At 45.4% G+C, this 10742-nt stretch overlaps 1 protein-coding gene across 2 annotated transcripts in view; it reads left to right on the top strand.

Moving 5' to 3' along the window:
• The first annotated feature begins 4 nt into the window (after positions 1-4).
• Positions 5-10742, top strand: part of Drosha (drosha ribonuclease III) — a 127510-nt gene continuing 116772 nt past the window's right edge. For both annotated transcript variants that reach the window (XM_042690511.1, XM_042690510.1), the window contains exons 1-4: positions 5-95; positions 902-1134; positions 2521-2586; positions 4983-5861. In XM_042690511.1, coding sequence (XP_042546445.1) covers positions 2567-2586; positions 4983-5861 — 899 coding nt within the window. In that variant the 5' untranslated portion in view covers positions 5-95; positions 902-1134; positions 2521-2566. The remainder of the gene's footprint in view (positions 96-901; positions 1135-2520; positions 2587-4982; positions 5862-10742) is intronic.

The raw sequence follows: 10742 nt of genomic DNA, 5'->3' as shown, positions 1-10742 counted from the left end.
TCGGTTTCCTGTTCCGGAGGCGCGGGCGGCGCCACTGTCTTGGCGGTCGCGATCGCAGCCGGGCTTCGTTCCGATGGTGACCGCGCGGCTCTTTGGTAAGTAAACGGGGCGCTTGGCAGGTGTTGGCCGGGTTGAGTGTGTCCCGGTGTCCGGATTTCAGCAGGGCTGGAGCTCTGGGCGCAGGGCTGGGGCGTCCGGGAGTTGGGATCCTGCAGCTCCTTGTTCAGATCTACAGCGGAGGGCAAACGAGAGACCCCCGGGCCTGGATCCCGCGGAGAGGTAGCCGTGGAAAACGATGCTTTTCATTCATTTGTGGGGCGCACGCGGTGACCCAGCCCTGGGGTCACCAGGGGCCTGGAAAGGAGCGGGACCGGGAGCTCAGCGCTTGCCTCGTGGGGGCCACAGGCTGGCGGGAGATGTAAACTCGAAGTCACGGATCATCTGGCGAAGGTGGCGGGGATGCAGAGCCACCCGGGAGGAAGGGGCTCTCGGTAAAAGCATAGTCACACTTTGCAACGCAGTTTCTTCTTTTCTGCTTTCAAAATAGCAACCTAGGAGTGGGTAGAGACAGAAATAATTTACTTTGCCATTAGCCAGTGTGCTGTCCCTTGACTTTTGGATTACAGATTGTATCTACAACACAGATGTAGATTGCCTCCACATCTGACTCTGACTGTGAATATCATGATCAGGCTTTCTAAAAGAACCATCCAGGACGGTCTGCTAGCGAGTGTTCAATTATTACACATTATCAAAGAATCTTAATTATCCTAACTGCTGTTCACCCCTAGCTTCAGAATGCTGAAGCTCTTTGTGTTCCCTTAGGCCCTGAACACACAAACCTCTTTCCTTGTGTTTGCTACATTACTTTTATATTGTTTTATTTTTTTACTTCTTGCAGTGTTGGGGATATTGTGTTTAAGAAAAGTTCGTGTGTGAAGTTTTGAGCTACTTGAGTTCTGCAGGCTGTGTTGCATCGATGAGACAATACAATTTATTGACTACCTACTCGGCCAGAGACTGTGAAGGACACAGAAATAATTGCAAACCAACCCATGTTATCAAGAAGTAATGAACTAGTTAGTGGAGGAGCTAGCCTTGTGCACCCATGACCATCATAGGAGGCAGTGTCTGGTGAGTACTGGGAAAAAAGTAGGTAACAGCTAAGCAGGGAATTACTTCCCAAAGGGAATCTGGAAGGACTCTGTAGAGGAGGTGGCATTTGAGAGACTTGGGAACAGAGGAGAAGTTGAATGTTACCACTTGCTATGCTATTTGGGAAAACCTGAGGAGGAGGGGCTTTGTAAGAGATGTATTGGAAAATAAGCCCAGAAGGACCTGTTGGCCTTAGAAATTATAAGTGGCTTTGATTCGTTTGGCAACTAGTAAACTTGTGGACTCCACATTTAATCCTAACAGTGCAGAAATGAGTAATAATCTATTAATCACATTATTTGGCATCTACTATTTACTAAACTTATAATTGCTAAAGCTCAGTAATCTGAAATTATTTTGTGACTCATTTGAAAATCTAGACTATTCATAGATTTTGAGTTAAAAAGATTTTAGAAGATATTTTTATATTTTTTTTTCACTTAATGAGCTTTTTTTTGTATAATATTTTGCTAAAAGTTCAAGTATTTGGAAAGTCTGTTTACAAAACTCTACTATGGGAAGTGTTGAAGATAAAAGTAAACTGCTGTATTAATAAAACTATTATACAGTTATATTTGAATTTGAATGCTAATGTTGCTATTTTTGGTGCTGGTCCTGGGGCTTGAACTCAGAGCCTGTGTGCTGTCCCTGAGCGTTTATACTCAAGACTAGTGCTCTACCCTTGAGCCACAACTCACTTTTGGCTTTTTGATAGGAATCTCATGGATTTTCCTGCCTGGAATGGCTTTGAATTGTAATCTTCAGATCTCAGCTCCTGAGTAGCTACGTTTACGGGTGTGAGCTACAGTGCCTAGCTTCACTGTGATTTTATGTTTGATTTCTGTTTACCTTATTTGATATACATAGGGAATTGAATTCAGGGCGTTGTGTTTGCCCTTTGAGTCCTTTTGCTTTTTAGGTTATTTATTTTTTCAGATAGGGTCTACACTACCTTTGCCCAAGCTGGCCTTGAACCAGTATCCTTCTACTTGCATCTAGTAGTTGGGATTTAGAACCTGGTACTGCTGTTTGTGGCCCATGCCTATTGTATTTTACAATGAATGAGGAGAGGAAAGAAGAGGGGTCAGAGGAAAGGATTTTCCTCCTAATCTTTTAGTAAGTGAAGGATGGATTATGACTGTATTTCAGTCTTTTTAGCAACTGATCATTTTGAATTAATGATACAAGTAGTAATGACATGTAGAAATTTATTTGGAAACTTGGATATAGTCCACTATGCTCCTAATTTTATTCATGGGCAAGTACATTGAGGAATTTAAAATCAGTACTAAGATAAATGCACAAGTGTTTTCTAGCACTTATAGTTTGGAAAATATGTTTATAAATATTCTTTCTGTCTTGTAGAACTTATGTTGTCTGTGGAAGATGTGACATATGCAGACAGTATATCATGATGCAAGGCAGTACATGGTGAGTGGTGTGAGAGGACTGGCAATTGCTTAGGACAGAGCAAGAGGCCAAAGCAGGTGTTAGGCTATAGTGAGCAAAAGGACTTAGCTACATGGAAAGAGTGGTAAGCATAGTCATTCTTTCAGTAGTGGTACCATACAAAGGAAGTTCATGTACAGGGTAGACAGGGATCTACACAGACCAGAACAAAAAACATGTCAGACTAGCTCTGCACTAGTGACATATGTCTGTAAGCACAGCTACTCAGAAGGTTGAGATCTGAGAAACATGGTTGGAGGCCAGCCCTGGGCAAAAGCCCCAGAAACTCTCATCTCTATTTAACTAGGAACAAGCTGGAAATGGAGGTGTGGCTCAAGTGGTGGAATGCTAGCCTTGAGCTAAAAAGTCAAATGAGCTCAAGGTCCTAAATTCAAGCCCCAATATCCCAGAACCCTGTCCTGCTTAATTAGTCACAATTTTATTTGTTATAATTAATATTGGCACCAGGGATTAATCTCAGGGCCACTTGAGCTACATCTGTAGTCTTTTTTCTTTTTGCTGGTCCTGGGGCTTAAACTCAGGGCCTTGGGTGCTGTTCTGTGCCTCTTTGTGCTCAAGATTAGTACTCTACCACTTGAGCCACAGCGCCACTTCCGGTGTTTCCTGAGTGATTTATTGGAGACTTTCCTGCCTGGCCTAGCTTTGAACTGCGTTCCTCAGATCACAGTTGTAGCTAGGATTGCAGGCATGAGCCATGGGCACCCAGCATCTGGAGTCTTTCTTTTAGTTTTCCCCCTAGAGTTTTGTGTTCCCTTTGACCAGCTTGACCTTGAACCCTGGCACTTTTACATCTGCGTCCAGAGTAGTGGAACTACTGACATGTGATACCATGCCTCACTTGTTCTTTTTTTTTTTTTTGGTCTGGTTGTGGGGCCTGAACTCTGGTACTGGGCGCTGTCCCTCAGCTCTTCAGCTCAAGGCTAGCGCTCTACCACTTGAGCCACAGCACCACTTCCGGCTTTCTTTTTTTTGCTTATGTGGTACTGAGGAATCGAACCCAGGGCCTCAGGCATGCAAGGCAAGTGCTCTACCACTGAGCCACCTTCCCATCCCAACCTCACTTGTTCTTGAGATAATGTCTTGTTAACTTTTGCCCAGGCTAGCCCCTAACCACAAACTTTTGTCTCCACCTCCTGAGTATCTGAGATTATAATTATGTGCCATGCCCATCCTAGAATACATTTGTAATAAAAAATGATGGAGAATATGTTTTCAGATGATTTCCCTGGTTCATATCTTGAGGATCAATACATTGCTTCACTTATTGGGATAGGAACCACTGAGAAAGAAAGGAAATGTTGATTTAGAGGGGAAGACCGTTCATTCCTTTTCAGATATGCTAAGTTGTATTTGTGGAGGGATGAGATCCTGAGTTAAGGAGAGAGGTTGAATTGGCAGTTGGCATTCTGGATCTAGTAGAGCTTTGAAGTTGATGAGCAGAGAGGTAACTGATACCTGGGTGGTCACTGAAGTGATGCCAGAGGTAGAGTCATTTTAGAAGAGGATGAGCAGGTTTCCAGGCTGGATCCAAGAAGAATACTACAAGGTAGAAATCTCCTAGCACAATAGGAGCTGGCACAGAAGACTGCCAGGAGAAAGAGCTGGAGAGGAAGGAAGAACACAGAGGCAGTATCATCCACCAGGGAAGGGGTATTGGGATCAAAAGCTCCACATATAAGCTGGCGGAAAATGACCATGGATTTCAGGACGTTTGGGGATGGGATCCAGAGTGTGGCAGGCTAGGCTTAATCAAGACAAAGGAACTGGTGCAGGATGAAATTAGATGCAAATAGGCTTGGTGAATTGGCAGAACCAGCGAGAGAGCTCTACTGTGGCATTGGTGTTTCCGTTTGGTAGCGGGCAAGGTTCTTGTTGCCTGTGTCTGTCCGGGGATCAGGATGTCAGGAAGGTTGCCTAGAGAGACTGTGTGGCAGTTAAGGGTGAACTGGCTGCTGGAATGCACCAGAGATGTCTTGGCAGAACCTGTGAAGGAATTCAGATGTGCACCTGTCTGCCCACTTAGGTATTGGTAAACAGTTCACTTCGTTAGGTAATTCTAAGATGGAGCTGTCATCAGGAGTTTGGTGACTGTAGAGCACAGAAGAGGAACTTAGGTTATTAAAAGAAAAAGTCGTTGAGATGCTGGGTGACTGAGACAGGGCAGTTTATTGGCCATAAAGAGTTTCAGATACTAGAAGGAAGCTAGTAAGGATGAGCGCCGCCTCACTAAGGGGGATGGTGGGCATTTATCAATCCCTGTTTACTGGGGGTTCCCTCCCTCCCTCCCCCCCTCCCTTCTTCCCCCCCCCCCCCGCCCTTTTAAATTAACTTTTTCCTTCTTCCTTCCTCTCACGCAGTCACAGGATGTCGTTCCACCCGGGACGAGGCTGTCCCCGGGGCCGGGGACTTGGAGCCAGACCCTCGGCCCCGGCCTTCAGACCCCAGAACCTGAGGCTGCTTCACCCTCAGCAGCCGCCCGCGCAGTACCCCTACGAACCTCCCAGCGCCCCCTCCGCCACCTTCTCCAACTCTCCAGCCCCCAACTTCCTGCCTCCGCGCCCGGACTTTGTGCCCTTCCCGCCCCCCGCTCCCCCGTCGGCGCAAGGCCCCCTCCCCCCGTGCCCCGTCAGGCCCCCCTTCCCCGGCCACCAGATGCGGCACCCCTTCCCCGTGCCGCCCTGCTTCCCGCCCGTGCCCCCGCCCGTGCCCTGTCCGAGTAACCCCCCGGCCCCCGGGGCCCCCCCGGGGCAGGGCACCTTCCCCTTCATGATGCCCCCGCCCTCCGTGCCCCACCCGCCGCCGCCGCCCGTCCTGCCGCAGCAGGTCGGTTACCAGTACCCCCCGGGGTACTCGCACCACAGCTTCCCCCCGCCCAGCTTCCACAGTTTCCAGAACAGCCCCGGCGCCTTCCCACCCAGCGCCTGCGGCGGCGGCGGCGGCGGCGGCGGCGGCGGCAGCAACAGCGGCAGCAGCAGCAGCAGCCCCCACTTCAGGCACCTCCCTCCCTACCCGCTCCCCAAGGCTCCCAGCGAGCGCCGCTCCCCGGAGCGCCTCAAGCACTACGACGATCACCGGCCACGAGACCACAGCCACGGGCGCGGGGAGAGGCATCGGTCCCCGGAGCGCCGGGAGCGCGGCCGCAGCCCCGACCGGAGGAGACCCGACAGCCGCTACCGCTCCGAGTACGACCGAGGGCGCACGCCGCCGCCGCGGCACCGCAGCTACGAGCGGAGCAGGTGAGGGCGCGCGCGCGCGGAGCAGGTGAGGGCGCGCACCCGTGCGCGTGCCTGCGCGCGCGTGCGCGCGTGATCCACCGCGGGCCGTCCGGAGGGTCGAGGCGCACGTCCTGCTGTAAGCCAGACAGCCAGCTCGCGCGGCTTCATTTGTAAAAGGACAGGGATGCGCTTGGATAGGTGGTCAGGAAAACGACGGAATCCACCAGAAGTCCTTTTTAAATAAAACCTCTGCTTAAACACGGTTGACATTTCCCCGGTGATCCATGGCATGAGTGATCTGGCGCTGGCTTTTGGTGTGATGGAAGACCTAGTTGTGCTCAGGTGAACGTCATCCTCTGGTTACAGAATCTGAGTTCTCTTGGAATTGGTGACCTGCATGTGTTTTCTATCAATCAGGAATCAAAACAGTTCAGGTAGAACTTGCTTTGAGATCTCTCTCTCTTTCTTTCTTTTTCTCTCTCTTTCTTTTTTTTTTTTTTTTTTTTTTTGGGTCCGGTCGTGGGGCCTGTACTCTGGGCCTGGGCACTGTCCCTCAGCTCTCAAGGCTAGTGCTCTACCACTTGAGCCACAGCGCCACTTCCGGCTTTTTTTCTTTTTGCTTATGTGGTGCTGAGGAATCGAACCCAGGGCCTCAGGCATGCAAGGCAAGCGCTCTACCACTGAGTCACCTTCCCAGCCCTCTCTTTCTTTCTTTCTCTCTCTCTCTTTCTTTCTCTCTCTCTTTCTCTTTCTTTCTCTCTTTCTTTCCTTTCTTTCTTTCTGTTTTTTGGGTAAAGTGCCTTGAACATTGTTGCTGTCTGGCTTTATTTACAAAATGAAGTAAGATTAGTTACATGTTGTCCAGGTTACCTCTTGCAAAATAGCTTTTAGCCTATTTTGTTGCCACTGAATGTAGTCATCTTAGCAAAATTGTGTTTAAAAAAATATCATTGTTGCTGGGTCCCAGTGGCTCAAACCTGTAAACCTAGCTATTCAGGAGGCTGAGATTTGAGGACTGCAGTTGGAAGCCAGTCCAGGCAGGAAAGTCCATGAGACTACAGTTTACCACCAAAATGCTGGAAGTGGACTCATGGCTCTACTAAAAGAGCACTAGCTTTGAGCAAAAAGAAAAAGAAAAAAAGCTCAGGGATTGCACCTAGACAGAGTTCAAGCCCCAGGACCCAAAGGGAGGTAGAGGGTGGGTGGGGGAAGGGAAAGAACCATTCTATTCTAGGTTTATGAGTTTTATGGGTTTTTGGTTTATTTTTTGTTAGTACAAGACACAGTTCATACAGTCATTTTTTTTTTTTTAAACTATGTTGTTTTGGTCTTTTTTGGTATTGGGGATGGAAACCAGGACCTTGTACTTGGTAGGCAAGCACTTTGTCACTGAGCTATATATCCCAGCCCTTAAGTAGTCATTCTTAAAACTGGGATTCCAGATGGGCTTCTAGAAACTGAATTCACATGCAAAATTTTATGTTTACATATGTGTTTCTCGGAAAAATTTAAAGCAGATATTTAAAGAAGTGAGTATGAGTTTGTTAGGTCAGAAAGCTAAGAACCGTTGGTTTGCACTGAAAAGTAAAAGGACACAAAACGATTGTTTTGTGTTGAACTGGTACCTTCAATGAACTCTGTGTCCATGAAGATTAGAGGTATTCTGGTTGTCAAGTAGAAATGGCATTTTGCTTTCTTTCCCCTTGAGTGTGTTTATTGTCTTTTGTGTTTACCTTTATTCATTTTAGGGACTTTGGTGTTAAATGTAGTGAAGATCCCCAAGCCAGCCATTATACTTGGTGGGTTTGTAGAGTGGGTTTACCTTCTGTTGTATATATACAATCTAAGGATAGGAATCCATTCCCAATTTGGTTTGCCTATTTTCCTTATGGCTGTATTGGTTTGATTCAGACCAAATATTTTGTCAGTAAATGACAGTAGTCATTCTCTGTTGTGAAGAGTGTTTGGTTTGCTCAGAAGGTTTGGTTTGCTCAGAAAGGCATGTTCAGAAAGGCATGTTGTGCCTTTCTGTCTCTGTGGCCTAATGGAAGGTGGAAGGGAACTTCCTGTAGAGGTGACTGATTTCTGGTAGGCTAGGCTGGCTGAGAGTCTGTAGCCTTATAAAAAAAAAATCTATTTGTAGCCTGAACTGCTGTTTCTAGACAGTTCATAACTCTGTGATGAACCATTTGGCACATGTTACAGTTTATTTTACAATTGTACAGTGAGAATCAATGTGAAAGAGTTTGTAAATAGTTGCCTTCAAAAGCTAAAATGATTGCTATTAACTGTCTTTGGGACAGCATGATGCTGCAAAAGCTTTAGGTAGCATTTCTTTCCCCTCTCATTTAGAGCAGTCATCAGGGCTGTGCTATACATCCCAAATTCTTCCACTGAGACTTCAACGGTGAGTTCTGTGTTTATTTGAAGAAACTCACATGTGTCCATACACTGGGGAATGTCTCCTAGTAAATCAGGTGCTGTGAGAGACTACGTGTTATCTCTCCTGAACGAGACTTCTTACCTGTGAAGAACCTCTGTCCTCCTCAGCTGCTCTTTCACTAGAATGGAAGTGTTTTATAACGTGCTGAGGGCATATTGTCCTGCAGCTGCCTTGTTGGTACAGCCACAGCCTTTGGAGTCCCAGTGGAGTGTCAGTTATCTGTGATATATATACAATGTTTCTGTCAAATTTGGGGCACATGAGGCCCTGCTATAACTTACACATAAATTATAGCAACACTGAAACTCCTCACATTTGCACACATTGTGTTAAGTTTATGCAGATTCTGTAGTCTTGTCCTCTGTTGTTTCTATCCTTAGTGTCAATGAATCTGACCTTTTGCAAATTTCATTTTCCTTCTTCAACCATGGTTGAATATCAACTGCAAGAGTGCACTGTTTCATAAAAAGTCTTGTTAAGAAGTGGATGTCTGGGGCTGGGAAAGTAGCTCAGTGGTAGAGTGCTTGCCTTGCATGCATGAGGCCCTGGGTTTGATTCCTCAGCACCATATAAGCAGAAAAAGCCAGGAGTGGTGCTGTGGCTCCAGTGGTAGAGTGCTAGCCTTGAGCTGAAGAGCTGAGGGACAGCACCCAGACCCAGAGTTCAGGCCCCATGACCGACAAAAAAAAAAAAAAAAGAAGTGGATGTGTATGTTTGTGTATTGGATACCATGAGCGATCAAGATGACTCCAGGAGATGGGAAAGGAAATAGCTGTCGGTGTATACCCTGTGCATTCTGCTCTACAGTGACGAGGAAGCATGCTGTGGGCTTTGCCCAGCTGAGTAGTACTTACTACCTTGTAGGAGTCCCCATGGATGACCTGTTAACAGTAAGCGCGTAGAGCTAGCATTCTGTGCTTAATGCTTGAAACGGACTCACAGTGTTACTGGTGTCCAAATTGGACTTTAAACTTCTGCCCATTAGAGGAACAATCATTAAAAGTATCATTCTTGCCAGGCAACAGTGGCTTACACAAGTAATTCTAGCTACTCAGGAGACTGAGATCTGAGGATTGCAGTTCAAAGCCAGCTAGGGCAGGAAAGTCTGTAAAACTCTGATCTCTAATTAGCACCAAAAATCTGCAAGTGGAGCTATGGTTCCTGAAGTAGAGTGTCAGCCTTGAGCACAAAAAAATCTCAGGGACACTGCCCTGGCCAAATTCAAGTCCCAATATTGACATTAAAAAAATACATTTTAAAAAGTAAAATCCTATTGGCTAGCTGTTAAAAAGCATCAAAACTTAAAATTATCCTCCATGTATTCTTTTTTTTTAAAAATATAGGCAGTTATCTTTTAGCATCTATGTCATTATAAATTACGTTATAGTTTTGACACATGCTATCATCCACTTAAATCTCTAGAATAGAGATTACTACCTAAGTGGAAACTATTGTCTTAGAAACTCATCAGTCAGAGAATGTGGTCTCCAAGTTGTGTGTTTTATTTTGGACAGGTGGTGTGCACCAGAAGGTTATGTATTGTTAAAAGGAATCTTTCTTGAGAATGGGGGAATCTCCAAGTGAGAAATAATTTTGAGTCTTAATTTCTAAGCAATTACTGCAGTTTTGATTGCACCATATTAACATTTTTTCCATTTGGATGTAAGTTTGGGGATGCTTTTGAGTTCAGACATTTTATTGTCTTTCGTTGATGGTATTTCATCTGATAATCTAATTCAAAGTGCTCCAAAATATAAAGCTATTTGAGAGCTGTATGTCACTGTCAAAGAATTTTGGAATTCGGAATATTTCATATTTCAGATATTCAACTGGTAAGATTTGCGTAAATATGCCAAAATCCAGAAAACCCCCAAACCTCAAACATTTCTGGTTCCAGCATTTTAGCTAAGGGATGCTCAGCCTGTGGTCTGGATGGATGTATTTGTTGTAAATGGTGGGGAGGGGGGTTTACGTCCTTAGTTTTGAACTTCTGATTCAGATTCATGAATTCAGACTTTTCCCTAGATCTTCACTGTACTTATTAAATAGACTCAGAAATTATTGTATTCCAGTTTTGCATTGGGTGGTTTAAAAAATTCCTCATTCAGAAAAAAAATCCTCATTTTTATATTTATGGAAGGTAAACCCAGTGTCTACATTTATGGTATTTTCTTAAAAAATGATTATACTGTTTATGTTTACTTAAAAGAATGAAACTCCAAATAAAAAGTAAATAAAAAGTAAAAAAAAAGAAACAGCAGTCAGTTGACTGTGTTATGGCAGGTTATTATTCGTAGCTTAGAACTACACTGTGTGTAAGAGAAGGATTCAGTGCTCTTTATTTTGGTTAGTTGTGGAGGTTGAACTCAGGGCCTGGGCACTGTCCCTCAACTTTTGTGTTCAACACTAGTACTCTACTACTTTGAGCCACAGCTCCACTTTGGTTTCTTGGTGTTAAT

The sequence above is a fragment of the Dipodomys spectabilis genome, unplaced genomic scaffold (genome assembly GCF_019054845.1).
Source record: "Dipodomys spectabilis isolate Male_0828 unplaced genomic scaffold, ASM1905484v1 ptg000138l, whole genome shotgun sequence".
NCBI classification, from domain to species: domain Eukaryota; kingdom Metazoa; phylum Chordata; class Mammalia; order Rodentia; family Heteromyidae; genus Dipodomys; species Dipodomys spectabilis.
The sequence above is the reverse complement of the archived record's forward strand: the minus strand, read 5'-3'. Positions and strand labels throughout refer to the sequence as shown.